Below are 19884 nucleotides of genomic sequence, written 5' to 3'. Positions count from 1 at the left end.
GCCTAAAATGTCCTACTTGCCGGATAACATACTCGCCTACACTGTAAATGACTTTATTTGGTTTGAAGTGCACTAAAAGTCCACTAAAGTGAACGCGCAATTGTAGCCTATTAAAGCCTATTAATTGTACAACTTTGATTAAGTTCTATATTTGATGTGTTGCTCTAAGTAGGCCTATTAAAATCGTACTCTAAATGCCAATTGCATTCAACCATGCATGCGCATCGAGTTTGGTTCACATTAAAACATAAAAACGCAGTTTTGACATAAATAAATTTCATATCAGGATCAAGCAGCATATATTTGATTCGCGTCTTAACGCTCGAGAACCTTTGATCTCCGCGGACATATTTCTTGGTAAACTACATGTTCCATTGTGATTTACAAAGCTGCAACGCGAGTACATTCCATTCAGAGATCCATTTAGACAGGTTTATTATTTTGTTGGAGACATTGCGTACGGCACATTTTTAAGATGACCAGTTTAACCAAATGTAGGTAGCCTCTATGTGTGCAGGCTAGGCTACACCTATCCAACTCTACCAAACGGTTTAAAAAAATATCGTCCTCCCACTAGCCTACTACTATATTTACCAGGACGATTCGTAGGCTATACTATTACAACCGGTAAACTTATTCTAGCCTCAGCTCTCCTGAGTACGAGCTTCACTGTAGCTATTGGCTACCTTTCACCTTCTTCGGACTACAGTTATTTCGCAAGAAAGTAGCAAGTGTGTTGCGTGCAACATTGTATCACATTCTGAAAACGCAAGTTGATATAAGATAGGGGGATTCTTTTATGTAGCCTTCCGTACGTGTGCTAGACGAAATGTGAGAGGGTCTGATTTAGTTTTAGGGTGATGGAGGGGGAGATTGGCAGCGAAATTCAAGATGAAATCCATGATGGCACTTTTCTCGTCCCCCGATCCCTCGTCGCAACACTCATGTCTTATATCTCCTCCCTTTCAATCTTTTGTTATAGAAAATGTAGGAACAAAATGGATGAAGCATGGGGGAGAGATAGATAGGCTATATGACAAACAGAGAATAGACAAGGACCGTGACTCCTCAACGGTTTTGAGATTTAAAACAATCGCGTTACTATGTTCACTTAGAGGATTTTAAGATCATATGTTACAAGCTTAATGTCTGGAGACCAGCTGCGAACGGGACGCGTTTTTTTGTGGGGGGTGGGACATTACGTGTGTAGGCTGTGCACCGGGCATTGTTTATTGGTACTTATTTATTTCATTACTGTGGCTTTTTAATTGAGATGGCCGCGAGAGAGAAGGCAGGGGGAAAGAACGACTGAAAATGGTTGCACGTTATTGACGCAAATCATCATACAGGGCGAGGAGGAAATTCCTCTCCAGATAAGACGTGTCATCTGCGGTGACCGGAGTAGCACAAGATACTCCGGTCGCAGCCGTTTCAAATCCCACAGCCACAGAAAAATGTCCCGTTTTCACCCTACCTACCATAGTTTTATTGCACACTGAAACTATTGTAATATGATATAAGGTAGACTAACAGGCTACTGTAACAGATTCCCTTCCTGCCCTTTTTGAATTTTCAGCGTGTAGTTTTTGATTTCCCCTCAATCAAACTATGTAGATGGATTTATAAACATGCTTCTGCAACCTCAAATATATTTTATAATTTCACATTTCTATACTTTTTTCAAGAAGTGTCAGTTTGAGGGAAAGAGTGTGTCATCTTTAGATGCTGTTATACATCTAGATAGAATATTGGGGAAGAGATTCATTGGGAAGGTGACTTTTTACCGTCTTGTAGCCTACAAGAGATTCTGCAGAACGTTTGTATACATTTCAGCCACTAGTTCTGAAAGTAACTCCCGAGCCAAAAGTGGTCCCTGAAAATTTCATACTACGTTACATCCCAGCTAGCACAGTGGATCTGGGTCAATTTCGGCTGAGAGTCGGGGCACTCGGCTGAGAGTCCGACTCTGCCGACGTCATGTGGCCCGAGTCTGGGCCGCTTTTGGCAGTATTACTAATGGCTAGGATTCGGGGATTGAGCTTGGGCCGATTCCGGTGTGAGTTATCTGGCCCAAATGTATTACTTGGGGCTCCGGCCGATTCCGGTGAGAGTTATCAGGCCCAAATGTATATATTACTTCGGGCTCTGGCCGATTCCGGTGTGAGTTATCTGGCCCAAATGTATAACTTGGGGTTTGGGCCGAGGCTACTCTCTGACAGATGATTACACGGGCTGCTTTATATAATTAACATTTCATTATTTATTTGTCCATATTTTCTCATTGTTTCTATGATCAAAAAACACAATTAACATTTAAACAAAATTATTTAAGAGTCCTGTATAGTATTTTAGTATGTTGATACTTTGTCCAAGTCAATTAATAAGCATGAAAAACTTTGTGGATGGAGCCTCCTGAGTGGCGCAGTGGTCTAAGACACTGCTCCGCAGTGCAAACTGCATTGCTACAGATGCTGGTTCGAGACCTATTCCTGCCGCGACCGGGAGAACCATTGAAGCGACTCACAATTGGCCTAGAGTATTCCGAGTTAGGGGAGGGTTTGGCCGGCTGGGATATCCTTGTCACATGCGCTATAGCGACTCCTGTGGTGAGCCAGGCACATGCACGCTGACACAAAATGTTTTTTTTGTGGATGGGTATAATTTGTATGTATAAAATGTAAAATAGTAATATTTAAAATGACTAAATTACACTGTAATTAAATGTGCTTCGGGCCGCTTCTGGGGGGATTCTGGTAAGATGCCGGCAAAGTCGGCTGAATTCCGGTAGACGGATACAGCCTGATGTACTTGGGCCGATTCTGGGCAGTCATTAATTTTGATTCCGGGCCGAGCCCGACACCCGATTCCGGCCCGAATGAATCAGTTCCAGCCCCCCGGAAGAGGGCCGATTCCTCATTGCTAGCTGGGATATGTGCAGATATGTGCACCATGTCAGTACTCTCTCGTTCTGCTGTGTGTGCTAGCAATCATTCAAATGGCAAGGGGCTGAAGCTGATTGGCTAGAACTTGAATTGCTAGAGGTCTGGCCCATATGGGGAAAAATGGAGGGACAGCTTCCAGAAAAACTGTCACTTTCAAACTAGGGATTTCGTGGCTAATTGAGAGAAGACAGTAATTCTGCTCATAGATTATGCATGTATGAACTACACATTTGACACATCCAGCCCAAAGCGAGAGGTTTAAAAGATACTTAGTAGTCGTCAAAGTTCCCGGAGCATGTATTTAATACAGTGCATCTCCTCAGGACAGCACTTTAGGGGTGCAACATCTAGGTGCAACATCTAGGGTCTCTCTCTCTCTCTCTCTCTCTCTCTCTCTCTCTCTCTCTCTCTCTCTCTCTCTATCTAGCTATCTCTTGGAGCTCAAGTGACTGATTTAATTGGGTCATGAAGGGTCTGTGGGATAGATAGATAGAAAACACCTGCTCTGCCTCCTTAGTGACATTTAAAACACTTACAAGCAATAATTCTTAGCCCTTCACCAAGTTTAGAGTAGCATATTCCATCAACATTTTCAGCTCTCAAACCTTGTAAATGTTTTTGTAGAAAGCAAGAAACCTAAGAAACCGTAATGGTGCAAGTAGACCTCTTAGAGTTAGAATTTCATAAGGTCTGAGATAACACATCCGAGAGAGAAAGTAACTAGTAATTACACTGTAATTAAGTTAATCTTACGTGTAGCCTCTACTCACCACATAACTGATGACTAAGTGTGGTGAGCGAAATATATGCTTGCGTACCAAATGACACCCTATGTGGTAATAGGGAATAGGGTACCCTTTAGGATACAATCTATAAGTCAGTGTATGTTCACCGTTATAAGGGACATGAATTACAAGGGGCTTCCAAGTGGCACAGGCGTCTTAAGGCACTGCATCTCAGTGCTAGAGGCGTCACTACTGACCCTGGTTCGATTCCAGGCTATCACAACCGGCCGTGATAGGGAGTCCCATAGGGCAGCGCACAATTAGCCCCGAGTTGTTCTGGTTAGGGTTTGGCTGGGTTAGGCCGTCATTGTAAATAATAATTTGTTCTTAACTGACTTGCCTTGTTACATAAAGGTTAAATTAATACAAATAAACTTACTCAAGCAGCAAGCTAGAGGCCAGCTTGCTGCTTGACCACCCAGTCTCCCAGACAGTGTCAATATTCATGATGTAATGGAATCTGTCTGGTCTGGCAGGCCAGTGGGGCTCAAACTACCAGTTGATTCAGCCCTTAAGACACACACATTCATGTTACAGAAGATGTAACACTTGTAACACATAAAAGTTACAAGGACACTTTTGAGGTTAGATTGGCCTAATTGCTATCGTTTTATGAAGCGTTATGCCTTGATAGAGATGAGATCTGCACATTTGAAGTCTTGAGTGAGAGACTCATCTATGGAATGTCTGCTAAGGAATCTGAGGTTTTTAATGCACACTAACATCTGCTTATAGCGTTACACTTCCAGTTCATACTCAGTCTACATGTTACTTCTGCGTCATCGTATGTCCCTTTGCATACTTCCCTGGATGACAACTATAAAGAGGAAAAGGAGAAGAGGCAAGAACAGGATCCTGTCCAGTAGACATAAATGTTGGCTTTTCTCTGTTGAAAAAACTTTTTCTACATTGTGTCCTACTGATCACCACCCAGTGGAAGGGGAAAGACCGAGTGAGAAGAGAGGAGGAGGTGAAGAGGAGTAGAAGAGTAAAGACGAGGTCAAGGGGCAAGAATCAGAAGACTGAGTCAGAGAAGTCAGATACCCTCCCTCCTTCTTCTTTGTGACGGGGGGGGATAACGAAAGAGTCCGATCCAGATAGTTAGAGGGAGCGAGGGAGGGAGTAAAAAAGAGAGAGGGGGTTCAGGGAAAGGTGAAATACAGGAAATGAATCCCGTCTGTGGGGAAGTTTTTCCGCGTGACCACGGCGATAAAAAAACACATCAGGCTCTGAGTTACTGTACCACACAGAGAGAACACACATACACACACCCTTTCACTAACGCATACACACTTAAACACATACGCTCTCAGGCAGACACTCTTTCCCACTAACACACAAAAACAACGGCCCTCACCCACGTACTTACAGTACACACACACAAACTCTTCATTCTAAGACACATGTCAGCTTTAATGACACGCGTGACACACGCGCACCGACATACTTTGACTATAACGTGTAACTAAAAGCCATTAAGAAACTAGATGCAGAAGTCTCATACAACCCCTTTATCAAACATCTATCCATAGAAATCCTGATTCTCAGCTGCCTTCAGTAAACACGATGAGCCTCTAGACAATATTATAAATACATTAGGATCCACACCCTCGTATGAAGAATCGTAACGGCCATGCATGAACTTGCCTGAGCGGTGTCCAGCTCACAACCACTAATACAGTACCAGTCAAAAGTTTGGACACACCTACTCACTCAAGGGTTCAAGAAAAACATTTGAATGAGTAGGTGTACTTTATACATAGTTACATTTGTACATTCTTTCTACACTGAGATATAGTCTTTCAAATACACATACTGAGTTGTTAACACGCTGTACCGACACAGTCGTAGTGATACGATTGCATTGCATCTTTGATACTTGCATACATGTACTGTATATGGCCCAAACACTTGTCAACCTGTACAATAAAATTAGTTCATTCACAGTGGTGATTTAAATATTTTACTGTATTGTGTGTGTGTGTGTGATACTAGGGAAAACATGAGTATAATTTAAAGCTTTCACAAGTCTTTGTAAAATCAGTCAGTTAGTGTATGTTTTATTACGGTTCCATTGGGATAATCTGCAATCCGATCAAACATTCCTCATTCCTCAACAGAACAATTCAAAAGACATTCATATTACAATGCCATCACATCAGACGATGCGAACACACACACAGACACACTGTCCGCCATCTATCTCCACACCACCACTATGAATAGCCACCTACAACAAAACCCCAGTTCACTATCTACCTGTCTCTCTTTTTCATATTTGAAAAGGACAAATCACATCACCATCAAATCACCATCTGATCTTTTAATTCAGTTACGGTTCATTATCTTTTTCTGTCTCTCTCTTTCTCTTCTAACTCCCTCCTCTCTCGCTATCTCTCTCTTTCTCTTCTAACTCCCTCCTCTATCTCTCTCTCTCTCTTCTAACTCCCTCCTCTCTCTGTATCTCTCTTTTTCTCTCCTCTATCTCTCTCTTTCTCTTCTAACTCCCTCCTCTCTCGCTATCTCTCTCTTTCTCTTCTAACTCCCTCCTAAATCTCTCTCTCTCTCTTCTAACTCCCTCCTCTCTCTGTATCTCTCTTTTTCTCTTCTAACTCCCTCCTCTATCTCTCTCTTTCTCTTCTAACGCCCTCCTCTCTCCCTATCTCTCTCTTTCTCTTCTAACTCCCTCCTCTCTCTATCTCTCTCTTTCTCTTCTAACTCCCTCCTCTCTATCTCTCTCTTTCTCTTCTAACTCCCTCCTCTCTATCTCTCTCTTTCTCTTCTAACTCCCTCCTCTCTATCTCTCTCTTTCTCTTCTAACTCCCTCCTCTCTATCTCTCTCTTTCTCTTCTAACTCCCTCCTCTCTCTCTATCTCTCTCTTTCTCTTCTAACTCCCTCCTCTCTCTCTATCTCTCTCTTTCTCTTCTAACTCCCTCCTCTCTCTATCTCTCTCTTTCTCTTCTAACTCCCTCCACTCTCTCTATCTCTCTCTTTCTCTTCTAACACCCTCCTCTCTCCCTCTCTCTTTCTCTTCTAACTCCCTCCTCTCTCCCTATCTCTCTCTTTCTCTTCTAGCTCCCTCCTCTCTATCTCTCTCTTTCTCTTCTAACTCCCTCCTCTCTATCTCTCTCTTTCTCTTCTAACGCCCTCCTCTCTCCCTATCTCTCTCTTTCTCTTCTAACTCCCTCCTCTCTCTATCTCTCTCTTTCTCTTCTAACGCCCTCCTCTCTCCCTATCTCTCTCTTTCTCTTCTAACTCCCTCCTCTCTATCTCTCTCTTTCTCTTCTAACTCCCTCCTCTCTCTCTAGCTCTCTCTTTCGCTGTCTACCTCGTCCCTTCTTTCTCTCTTCGCCATTTTGGCAGGCCCCAATCTACCAGCTGATATCAGCATTCCCTGGCACCGTGCCAACTGGCTCCGCTGCAGGACAGAAAGACAGAGGGAGTGAGAGAATGAAAGAAAATTAGTGAATAATAGAAGGAGGAGGGAGCGAGAGAGAGAGAATGAGAGAGAAAGAGAGGGGGATGGGAGGAGAATGGAATCACAATGAGGGAGGGAAACAGAGAAAGAAAGAAAGAGAGACGGGGAAAAGAAGGAACAACAATGGTGGATTAAGAAGGAGAGAGAGAAGAGAGGGAGCAGAGGAAAGAGACAGAGTATGATTGATACGGTGTGATATCCCTGTTTGTTATGGCGGAGCTAAAATGTCAACTGGCTTTTTGTGGTCCTGGCCCGCTGACACACACACTCACACAGTATATATGAACACACAGACGTACAGAGCGTACACAGATCTGCACACACAGATTGTTTAGCCATAATGATGATGACCTTGTATACGACCGTGTGTTTCAAGTGCTTCTTCTCTGATCTGTTACTACAGTTGCGGGTGAAAACATGTCTGACATATAATTGGCGTCTGTTCTTGTAAACATTCAAATGCAGTGGCTTGTGTGTTTTTTGTGTGGTTGTATGTGTTCAGATTTGTGTGTGTGGTTGCTTGTGATTCTGTAGGCTCAGATGTGTGTGTGTGTGTCTGTGTCTGAATAATACCTGTGCGTCAATCTAAGTAACATAATAAAACTGAAAAAGCCATCCGTTTTTTTTGCATGGGCTGCATCTTAATCCACCACCTCCGTCTTTGTCGGCCTTCCTCATCCCTGGTTGAAGGTTTACAAATGCTTATGCTTCTAGATCCAACAGTGCAGCAGTATCTAACATGCAATATCAATTCCACAACAAAAACTTATACACACAATCTAGTAAAGGAATGGGATGAGAATATGTCAAATATATGGATGAGTAGTGACAGAGCGGCTGAGATGCAATAGATAGTAAAGAATAGATAGTGAAGGATACATTATATACATATGAGATGAGTAATGCGAGATATGTAAACATTATTAAAGTGGCATTATTAAAGTGACTAGTGTTCCATTTATTAAAGTGGCCAAAGATACAAAGTCTGTAGGTAGGCAGCCGCCTCTCTGTGCTAGTGGTGTCTGTCTAACAATCTGATGGCCTTGAGATAGAAGCTGTTTTTCAATCTCTCTGTCCCCGCTTTGATGCACCTGTACTGACCTCGCCTTCTGGATGATAGCGGGGTGAACTGGCAGTGGCTCGGGTGGTTGTTGTCCTTGATGATCTTTTTTGCCTTCCTGTGACATCGGGTGCTGTAGGTGTCCTGGAGGGCAGGTAGTTTGCTATGTTGTTTAATGCTGAGCTGTAGTCAATGAACAGCATTCTTACATAGTTATTCCTCTTGTCCAGATGGGACAGGGCAGTGTGATGGCGATTGTTTAGTCTGTGGACCTATTGGGGCGGTAAGCAAATTGAAGTGGGTCTAGGGTGTCGGGTAGGGTGGAGGTGATATGATCCTTGACTAGTCTCTCAAAGCACTTCATGCCGACAGAAGTGAGTGCTACGGGGCGATAGTCATTTAGTTCAGATACCTTAGCTTTCTTGGGTACAGGAAGAACGATGAAGCGTGTGGGGACAGCAGACTGGGATAAGGATTGATTGAATATGTCCGTACACTGGTCTGCGCATGCTCTGAGGAAGTGGCCGCCTTGCGAGGGTTAACACATTTAAATGTTTTCCGATCACTCTATGGAAAGAGACTCTCACGAACACAATGGTGTTCTCTATATGACCCCCACAAGTGTCACGGGACTCGTCTGAATGTAACCGGTACCGGTATAAAATAATGAATGGAAGTACGGAGGTGGTTTTGTGCCCAACCCCCGAAAAAAGGGGTTGAATATGTGTCCAAAAAACCAAAATATTTCCGGAGCTTTATTTTATCTCCTAGATATAGGAAATACACTTCAAAACCTTATTCCTTATGATTTATTTATTGACTGTCTGTTTTGCCATTTATGGCATCAGTACATTTCTATAGTAGTAAATGCCAAGTTCAATATTTTATCAAATAATGTTTAAAGTTAAAATATATTTTTTAATACTTACAGGGGTCCTACAATTCTAAATCAAATTGCTAAATGATCATTGGTATCACCATCCTAAAACAATTCCATATGTTAGTTAAAGTAGGCTTGGACTTTTTTAAGGTTAAGCTGCTACTGTATGAGTACAGAGGAAGGGTGTGTGGGGAAGTCAAAACATCTCGCGCCCATCCTGTTTGGGACAGTCCGTGTCCTGTGGTGCGCTTAGCTCACACACACAATACACACGCCGTGAAATGAAAACACGCACACACACACACACACACCCCCGTTCATATACACAGACATCAAACATATGGTTAAGTTAACATCAAACAGGTGATCAACTGTTACACGTTTAAGCACACACCTGTAAAAAAGAGACAGACTGACGCATGTTACGTGCGCACACGCACACACACACACACACACACCACATGGATGAACAATATGTTGTTGTTTTCTCGGTGTAATGGAGTATGCAGCAGGAGGAGTTATAATGTAAAATATGTGTGTTTTAACATATTTTTTAAACATATGTGATAACATATTGACTGTGTGTGTTTCTCAGAGCACTAAAGGAGGCCCCCTCTGCCAAGAAACAGAAGCATGGCATAGCATCACACATACTACTGGTGAGTTCTGTACAGAACACCGGAAGAATTATCACTGAATCATCACAGTCAATTATTGTAAAGTTGGTTTATGTGTAAATGAATCCCAAAACGGATGGGTTGCCAACTAGCGATTTAACACGAAAATAAAATGTCATTCATTCGCTCTCCATACTCTCCAGCAATGAAGCGGTATGAGAACAAACTGTTCTTCATTGCCTTGCATCATGTAATTCAATATCCAGATATGAGGCATGATACCCTCTCCTGTACATTCTTTCTGAATATGTAAAAATAATACAAATCAAGTCCTTTCCTTGTTGATCTCTAATGACAATTTGATATTTTCACTCTCTCAATCTGATACTGCCATGTCATCGCCTGAATCTCTCTCTCTCTCTCTCTCTCTCTCTCTCTCTCTTTCAGAGAATGGATTCTCCTCCTGAGTGTGTGTTGGCTCTGTCCTGTGAGCCGCCCCAGTCACCCCCTACACTACCATCTCTGGACCACAGTCCCCTGGCCTCCCTTCACTCTTGCTCCCAACTCTCCCCTTTACACAGCCTCCTGGACCTGCCTGTCCCCCTCAGTCCCACAGCCCTGTCCCACACCCCGACCTCCGACACCCCAGACACCACCCCCTACTCCCCCCTCTCCCCCTTCCCCCTCAATCACCACAATGAAGAAGAGGATGAAGAGAGGCTGTCAGTCCCTCTGTCCCCCACCCCAGCCATTGCTCTCTTCCCAGGGGGTCTTCGGGAGGTGTGTAGCCCCTCTCTGGAGAGCTCTCCTCCGGCCACTCCGACATCGTCAGCCCCTCTCTCAGGGTTCGGGGCCCTGGAGCTGGCTCTGTCCTCCGGGCAGCCAGGTGCCACCTGTAGTGATGAGCTGGACCTCCAGCTCTTCCATAAGGACGGGGGTGTCTGTCAGGATCGATTCCTGGGGTGGTGGGTGTTTCTGGGGGTGTGGCCGGGCTCAAGTTCCCCTGCTTGGTGTGTGGGAAGAAGTTCCGCTTTCAGAGTATCCTGTCGCTCCACGCCCGCGCTCACAGTCTAGACAGGGACCGCCGCGCCTCAGCTCTGTACCGGACCGGTACCGCGTCCGGTAGCATCATTGGGACGGGATCCAAGACACAGCTCAAGACCCACCAGAACGACAAGGATGTTGGGCAGAACCACTACATCCACCGCCAGAGCCCCCCGCTGTCTAGATCTCTCACCCAGGGCCATAGAGGGGAGGACAGGGACAGGGAAGCCCTAGAGGAGGCTCTCCAGATGGATCACCAGATCCTCCAGCAGTTCCTGATGGACGACAGCACACAGCTGACCCCTCTGCTGACCGAGGAGGTGCCCCTCTCTCTCTCCCTCACCTCTCCCTACTCCTCCTGCGGCCTGGGTGGTGTGGGTCCCACCATCTTGGAAAAAGCTACCGCCGTCACAGCGGCAGCGCCCGCGTTCCGCTGCCATGCCTGCAAAGGTAAATTCCGCACCGCCTCGGAGCTGTCTCGCCACGTCCGGATCCTCCACAACCCATACAAGTGCACCCTGTGTCCCTTCTCTGCCAGCCAGGAAGAGCGCCTGGCCGCACACCTCCAGGACTGCCACCCCTCCCTGTCCTCCCTGTCCCTCTCCCCACCTGTGGACCTCCCCACCCTGCCCCCCTACACCCCCAGACACATCCCTATTGTAACCACCACTACCATCATCGCCACCCCCATTCCAGACGCACCCCTGCCCACCCCCACTATCACCCCAACCACAGCCCCGGCCCCAGGGGCATCCCCTCTGCCTGCCTTCTGCTGTGAGACATGCGGCCAGCGCTTTACCCAGTCCTGGTTCCTGAAGGGCCACATGAGGAAGCACAAGGACTCTCTGGACCACAAGTGTCAGGTGTGCGGCCGTGGCTTCAAGGAGCCCTGGTTCCTCAAGAACCACATGAAGGTGTGTGACCTTGTGTGTGTGTGTGTGTGTGTGTGTGTGTGTCAGTATATTCTGTAATAGCAGCTGTCAAACTATTGAAGATGTGTTGTGACTTTAAACTTTGTTACAGGTGCACCTCAACAAGTTGGGCCTGAAGGCCGGTCTGGTGGGGCAAGTGGCCCCTGGCGCCGGGGCTGAACAAGGAGGGCCCAAAGGCTCAGTCACCAACCAGGGCCTCAACGCTCTCTACTCCAGCCTCCTGCTGGCTCGTGGTGGGGGTGGTGGTGGAGGGGGGAGAGGCGGACGAGGAAGGGGCGACAGGGACGGCGCCGGAGTCTCTAGTAAATCTGCCATCTTAGGCTACCTGGGGTTGCCTAGCGACGGCGGCGCCAGCTGCATGGAACGACTCCAGGCAGTGGCTCAGGTTGCGGAGATGGGGAACGGTAACGGGGGAGGAGGAGGAAGAGAGACAACAAATGGAGGAGACCAGATAGCCATGTGGCAGTTTGTAGCTCGTAGCCTGGTAGCAGCTCAACAGGCCCAGCAGCAGCAGCACCGAGCCACATCCAGGAGCACCGTGGTGGGGGAATCTGAGCAAGTCAGGGCCTACCTTGGAGGTCTGGATCCCCGGGAGGAGCCGTCGTCTTCCGGAGCCCCATGGGAGTGCCCCGACTGTGGGAAGCTGTTCCGGAGCCTGCAGCAGGTGGTGGCGCACGCCCGCGTCCACGTCCAGCGGCCCCAGAAGAGCCACGGTCACCCCCCGCGCCACCCCGGGGGAGGAGAGGAGGATGGAGGGGGGAGCCGGGTTGCAGAAGGACGAGGAGGAGGGAGAGGAAGTAGTACTGAAAGAAGACAGGAGTCCAAACTTCAAAGCGGATCTCAGCATCAGCATCAACAAGCAGTAGTCGGAGGGTTCCACTCAGTGATGTCACAGTTCCAAGGTACGGTGACATGACTTCACCCCAACAAAACGTCTCCAATATGTCTTCCGTTTGTTTCACATTTTCATTAGAGAAAAACAGGACACAAATAAAAAGCTTGTAGAAAGAGTGGGTGAGTGTAGATGCTAGCAACTCAATTAGCTATCAATATCACTCGCTAAATTTCTTCCATTGTCAAATCTCTGATCCGTCTTTCTTATTCTCCCTTCCTCTCCCTCCCTTTTTCTCCCTCTCTCTCTCCCACTCTATCCTCCATTCTTCCCTCTCTCTTGCTCTCTCATTCCCCCTCCCTTCTTCTCTTGCTCTCCCCCCTCTTTCTCTCTCTCTGTCCCGTCCTCTCACTCTCTCTCTCCCTTCCCGCCCTCCCCCCATCCTCTCCCTCCCTCTCTCTCTCTCCAGGAGAGAATGGTCTGTCTGGCTCTTCGTCAGGCTCTTCGGTGAGCTCTAGGGAGCGTGTGCGAGGCACGGGGGTGAAAGACTGCCCCTATTGCAGTAAAGCTTTCCGCTCTTCCCATCACCTTAAAGTGCATCTGAGAGTTCACACAGGTGAGCCTGCCACTAGCCCCCCACCAACTCACCTAACAATGGCTGGATCTAAAATCAACCCCTAGTCCGTAAACCCTACACTCTAGGGCCTAGGGCGCTTATGCGTATCTATCCAACTTAGGGCCTAGGCACTCCTGTAGATCTGAGATGATTGGATAAGATACAGTATAAGCATTACGGTAATAACTTCATCTCACTTTCTGATTGGCTGTGTGGAAATGTCGCCATATCTTCCATCTTCCGCTTCCACCTGTTCAATGAGATCTCAAAGTGGCTAGAAAGTAAGGGGCTAGACATCCATTTGGATTTCAGACAAATAATAACTAACACTACAGTCTACTCTAGCACACTAAATTTCAACTAACCTTAACTAACCCTAACCCTATATTGGGGACTTAACATCTAATTAAGTGCATACACCATTCATTCAATTCCTACTATTAAAGATGCTGATTCTTAGACACAATCCTCTGCTTTGTCTGTTCAAATTCATTTGGCAAATAATTATACTTCAGTAAATTGCCACTAGCAGTATTTACTTTTAACACTTCCTCTTGAGTCTGATGGGGTATTACATGGAATGTCCTCCATGTCACTCTAGTAGGGACTCCCGAGTGGCGCAGCTGTCTAAGGCACTGCATCTCAGTGTAACAGGTGTCACTGTAGTCCATGGGCTGAATCCAGGCTGCATCACATCTGGCCGTGATAGGGCTGCGCAAAATTGGCGCAGTGTCGCCGGGGTAGGCCGTCATTGTAAATAAGTATTTGTTCATAACTGACTTGCCTAGTTAAGTACAATTGAATCCAGTCAGGCTTCTAGATTGTGATGGAGCACTGCCATCTGTTGTTTGAAATGTGTAACTACAACCTCATTTAATACTTTAATAACCATATAGTTTCCTCTCATGTACTCTATTGGCTCTATTTTAATGAACCTAATGCAATGGTCAATCGAAGCGCTGGGCGGTAGCACTGTAGGTTCGGGGATGTGTAAGAAATATTTTTTCTATTTTCACAAGCACAATTATCGGCGCAGATGCTAATGTTGCCGCGAAAGGGTTGGGTTTTTCATGAGAAAACAAGTTGTGGGTGTGTCGAGGCGTTGCCAATCAGAAAGTGCTCCATGGCTGAATATGTGGTTGCTTCAAGTTGTGTATTTACGGTCTTTTACATATTGACTTGGAATCAAATCTAATTCCAAATGTTAGTCCATTATAGTTAGTTAAAGAGCTTACAGATAAAATGGTCAAATGTAGACCTATCCCGTCTCTGCTAAATATGTTATTCTGAATCTGTTTCCAGTCCACATTGTTCTAAGTATTTGCATGGCTTCAATGTCGATATATATATATATATATTCAATATATCATTTGATTTACATAACATGCCTACCACTTTGAAGATGCAAAATATTTTTTCTTGTGAAACAAATAAGAAATAAGACTTAAGCGTACATAACTGTTCACCCCCCCAAAGTCAGTACTTTGTAGAGCCACATTTTTGCAGCAATTACAGCTGCCAGTCTCTTGGGGGTAAGTCTCTATAAACTTGGCACATCTATCCACTGGGATTTTTGCCCATTCTTCAAGGCAAAACTGCTCCAGCTCCTTCAAGTTGGATGGGTTTTGCTGGTGTACAGCAATCTTTAAGTCGTACCACAGAATCTCAATTGGATTTTCTTTTTATTCTTTCTTTATTTAACTAGGCAAGTCAGTTAAAAACAAATTCTTATTTACAATGACGGCCTAGGAACAGTGGGATAACTGCCTTGTTCAGGGGCAGAACGACAGATGTTTACCTTGTCTGCTCAAGGATTCAATCTTGCAACCTTTCGGTTTATTAGTCCAAAACTAACCACCTGGCTACCTGCCACCCCAAAGCCCAGATTGAGGTCTGGGCTTTGACTAGGCCATTCCAAGACATATAAATGTTTCCCCTTAAACCACTCAAGTGTTGCTTTAGTAGTGTGCTTCAGGTCATTGTCATGCTGGAAGGTGAACCTCCGTCCCAGTCTCAAATCTCTGGAAGACTGAAACAGGTTTCCCTCAAGAATTTCCCTGTATTTAGCATCATCCAGCGTTCCTTCAATTCTGACCAGCTTCCCCGTCCGTCCCTGTCAATGAAAAACGGGATGGGATTCTCGGGGTGATGAGAGGTGTTAGGTTTGCGCCAGACATAGCGTTTTCCTTGATTGCCAAAAATTCTAAATGTTATTCTCATATGACTAGAGTACCTTCTTCCATATGTTTGGGAGTCTCCCACATCTCTTTTGGCGAACACCAAACATTTTTGCTTATTTTTGTCTTTAAGCAATGTTTTTTTTCTGGCCACTTTTCCGTAAAGCCCAGCTCTGTGGAGTGCTCGAAGGGGGATGAAGGTAGGCTAGTGGTTAGAGTGTTGGGCCAGTAACTGAAAGGTAGATCAAATCTCTGAGCTGACAAGATATAAAAAACTGCTGTTCTGCCCCTGAACAAGGCAGTTATCCCACTGTTCCTCTAGGCCACATATGTCAGAGTCAAGGCCCGCGGGCCACATCCGGCCCGCAAGAAGGTTTTTTACGGCCCCTGGGATGATCTTGATTTATTATTAGAACCGGCCTGCAGCAAGCCGGCAGCCCGCAGATCTTTTACACGCACCAATACTACATTTCCCACAATGCAAAGGTGACGCACCGAGCAGTAGGCTGCTTCATTTCAATATTTATTGGCACAGCAGTCGTCAGCATCACAGTAAAATTAACTTTCAGATACCCATCAAAAATGGCAAAACGGAAGGTGGATACTGAGAACCGGGGGTTTCAAACAAGGTGGGAGTCGGAGTATATGTTCACGAAGGTAGCTGGAAAACCTGTGTGTCTTCTGTGTGGAGAAAGTGTGGCGGTACTGAAAGAGTATAATCTGAGACGACATTATGAAACGAAACACGCGGACAAAAACAAGAATATGGACATGGAACAAAGGCTACAAAAGGCAGAGGAATTAAAACGAGGCCTCAAATCTCGACAGGCTCTGTTCAAAAAAGCCAAATCACAAGGCCAGGCTGCTGTCAAGGCCAGTTTTATTTTGGCAGAAGAGATCGCTAAATCAGCCCGGCCATTTACGGAGGGGGATTTCATCAAAAACTGCATGATTAAAGTTTGTGACGAAGTTTGCCCAGAAAAAGGCAACTCTTTTTAAATGTGAGTCTGAGCAGAAACACCATTGCCGAGAGAGTAGACCAGTTGTCCATCAATCTAAAAGAGCAGCTTGTGAAAAAGGGAAAAGATTTTATTGCATATTCCTTGGCTGTGGATGAGAGCACCGACATTTCTGACATTGCCCAGTTGTCAATTTTCATCCGCGGAGTGGACTCCAACCTAAGCGTGACAGAGGAGTTTTTGGCTTTACGTCCTATGCATGGCACAACTACGGGGCATGATTTGTATGAAGAGGTGTCAAGATGTGTAAATGAGATGGAGCTGCCTTGGGAAAAACTCGTGGGTTTGACAACCGACGGAGCACCTGCGATGTGTGGACACAGGAGCGGACTGGTGGCGAAGATACGGGAAAAGATGCAAGAGGAAAACGCGACAGGTGAGCTGACAGCTTATCATTGTATCATACACCAGGAAGCGTTGTGCGGTAAAGCCTTGAAAATGGAGCATGTAATGAGCATCATCACGCGCACAGTTAACTTTATCAGAGCCAAAGGTTTGAATCACCGCCAGTTCAAGGCATTTCTGACGGAGTTAGAAACGGAGCATGGTGATTTGCCTTATCACACAGAGGTGCGATGGCTAAGCCAGGGAAAGGTGCTTCAAAGATGTTTCGAGCTTCGTGAGGAGATTTGTCTGTTCTTGGACAGCAAAGGGAAAGACACAACACAACTCCGAGACGAAATGTTTCTGTGTGAAATGGCTTTTCTGTGTGACATTACGAGTCATCTGAATGCAATAAACTTGCAGCTGCAGGGTCGGGATCGTGTCATCTCTGATATGTACAGTACAGTGAAGGCATTTAAAACCAAACTGACTCTGTGGGAGACGCAGATGCGGAAAGAAAATTTGAGCCACTTTCCCAGCTGCCAGACCATGAAAGAGAAGCTCTCTACCAGTGCGTTCCCGAGCACACAGTTGGCTGATAAAATAGGTATGCTTGCCGCTGACTTTCGACGCCGATTTGCTGACTTTGAAGCACAAAAAAGCAGGTTGGAACTGCTCGGTAACCCATTTGCTGTTGACGTGGAAAGCTCACCACCAAACCTCCAAATGGAGTTGATTGACCTCCAATGCAATGATGCACTGAGGGCAAAATATGCGGCAGTGGGTGCTGCGGAGTTCGCCCGTTCCTCCCCGGCACAATGCCCCAGCTGCGCATCCAGGCTGCTCAAACGTTGTCTATGTTTGGCAGCACATACCTGTGTGAACAACTGTTTTCTTTGATGAACCTGAACAAAACATCACACAGAAGTCGACTTACTGCTGAACACCTCCACTCAATTCTGAGGATTTCTTCAGCTCAGAGCCTTACCCCGAACATTGATGAACTTGTGGAAAAGATGGGACACCACCAAGTATCACCCTCAACCTCAAACAAGTGAACATTACTGTGCAATCACATATTTAGAGTTTTTACTCAGTTCAAGTTTAAAAGTTAAAATTTAATATTTGTTTTCACTGCATGTTACTTCTCCTTAAACAAAGTGTTGTTTTTGATTAATAGATTTTTGCACTTTATTTTTTTGTATTTCAATCCAATTATATTTTAAAAATATTTCAGTTGAGTGGATGATAGAAAATTGCTATTATTGTTTTTTCTTTGAAGTAAATTTAGCCCACTTTTGCTAAAATAGAAAATATAGTCTACTGATGGTGCCTTGAATACCGGTTTCTTTCATTTAATGTTCATGTTATGGGGATATTTATATAAAGGAAATTTATCTTTTGTGTCTGTTGAAAATTAAAGATTACTGACAGAGCCATAAGAAAATGTTGCTTTATTTATCTGATCATATTGTAATATATTTGTTAGGTTTTCAGTAGGTTCAATTAGGTTCACTAGACTATATGCGTCATTTAAAAATTTTTCAATGAACATTCGAACAGTCCGGCCCTCGTCTTGTAGCTGATTTTTTTATTTGGCCCTCCGTCCATTTGACTTTGACACCCCTGCTCTAGGCAGTCATTGTAAATGAGATTTTGTTCTTAACTGACTTGCCTAGTTAAATAAAAGTACGTAAATTAAAAAATGGTATGTCATTGCAAGTCAAAACCTGGATAGGCTGTTTTTCCGCTGTCGAAATTCATGACATAGCAACTGTGTTACCACTAGAACCAGCTTTTGGTTGGGCTTAAAATATCTCCACCAACCCTGCCTGAAATTAGCACTTTGGATCATGTGTTTAAGGACACGCCTAAAATATTTCCTTCCATCTGAGAGAAAGAGTGCTGACATAAGACAGGTCAATTGTCAAACCTGGCATTAGGGCTGGAAAATGCCAGTGCATCAGTTTTTACATTAAGAAATTGCAAACTAACGTGCATTTGACACTAGTGTCACCTTAACGGCAGCCCAAAAAAGTGCCCTATATCAGAAATCCGGGCCTCAAGGTCCGCAGAATTGTTGTTTTTCTTTTCTCTGTGGAAAGAAACAGACTGTCCATAGTGAAGTTTGGGCAAATGCCAGATGGGCTGCTCCATCTTTAGTTCAGTGGTCGTTTCTAAATTTGGGTTTTTGAGCAGAATTATAATTATACAAATGTTACTATCCATCTAATGACATTCCTCCATTGTACCAGTGCCCTGATAATCACAACTTGTGTATGTATCTCTTTCAGGGGAGAGACCGTATAAATGTCCCCACTGTGACTACGCTGGCACCCAGTCAGGCTCTCTAAAGTACCACCTCCAGAGGCACCACAGAGAACAGAGGAACACCATGGGAGCCTCTTCATCCACCGCCTCCTCACCAGGCCTCACCACCGCCTCCCTGGGCAGAGGAGGAGCTCCACAGGGGGAGGGGAGGGAGGGGATGGCCAAGCAGCGCCGGCCCCAGAGCCTCAACCACAGCTCGGCCACCAGAGGCCCAGAGGAGACTCCTTCCTCCAGGCACAATCAGCACCAGCCCTGGATACTGGGCCTCCCCGAGCAGAGAGACAGGGAACACGCGAAGGCCATGGCGGGACTGAGAGAGGCAGATCTGGAGAGCCAGTACCGGTATCTGTCCGGGGTGATGGGGGCTTTGTACCAGGGAGGGATGGAGGGAGGGTGGACGGGGGAGTCACCAACCTCCACCCCCACCCCAACCCCACCAAAGGCGCCCAAAGTGTCCCGCCGCAAACCGCTCACCACCAGCCGTATGGTGCCAGCTAATGGGAGGGAGCGGAAGGGAGGGGGGTCAGCTCCTCGGGGTTCCCAGGAGGGAGGGTTGTTGTCCCAGCCCCTGGACCTCTCCCGCCGCCCCTCCCCTGGGCTCGGAGGTCTGGAGGAGGATGGAGTACCAGGAGGAGGTGGAGGAGCAGGGGATACCCTCAACCAGTGCCTGTTCTGTCCCTTCCGCACCTCCTCGGCCGAGCTCATGGCCATGCACCTCCAGGTCAACCACACCAGCAAGTCCAGGCGTAAGAGGAGGGCCCCCATCCCCACCGCCCTGGGTGACCACGGGCCTCAGAGGCCTCCCCAACCCCGGGCCGACCCCAACCCCCTGGCCCTGTGGAGGTA

The 19884-nt window shown here is 46.0% G+C and overlaps 1 protein-coding gene across 1 annotated transcript in view; it reads left to right on the top strand.

Annotated features, from left to right (window-relative positions):
• Positions 1-19884, top strand: part of LOC115122337 (zinc finger protein 219-like) — a 36686-nt gene that overhangs the window by 10687 nt on the left and 6115 nt on the right. The window contains 6 exon segments of the mRNA XM_029651543.2: positions 9742-9805; positions 10211-10700; positions 10703-11721; positions 11831-12641; positions 13041-13187; positions 19002-19881. Of these exon segments, the coding sequence (XP_029507403.2) occupies positions 10214-10700; positions 10703-11721; positions 11831-12641; positions 13041-13187; positions 19002-19881 (3344 nt within the window). The 5' untranslated portion in view covers positions 9742-9805; positions 10211-10213.

The sequence above is a fragment of the Oncorhynchus nerka genome, linkage group LG12 (assembly GCF_034236695.1).
Source record: "Oncorhynchus nerka isolate Pitt River linkage group LG12, Oner_Uvic_2.0, whole genome shotgun sequence".
In the NCBI taxonomy this organism is placed as follows: Eukaryota; Metazoa; Chordata; class Actinopteri; order Salmoniformes; family Salmonidae; genus Oncorhynchus; species Oncorhynchus nerka.
Note: the sequence above shows the minus strand (reverse complement) of the source record. Positions and strands in the feature narration are given on the sequence as shown.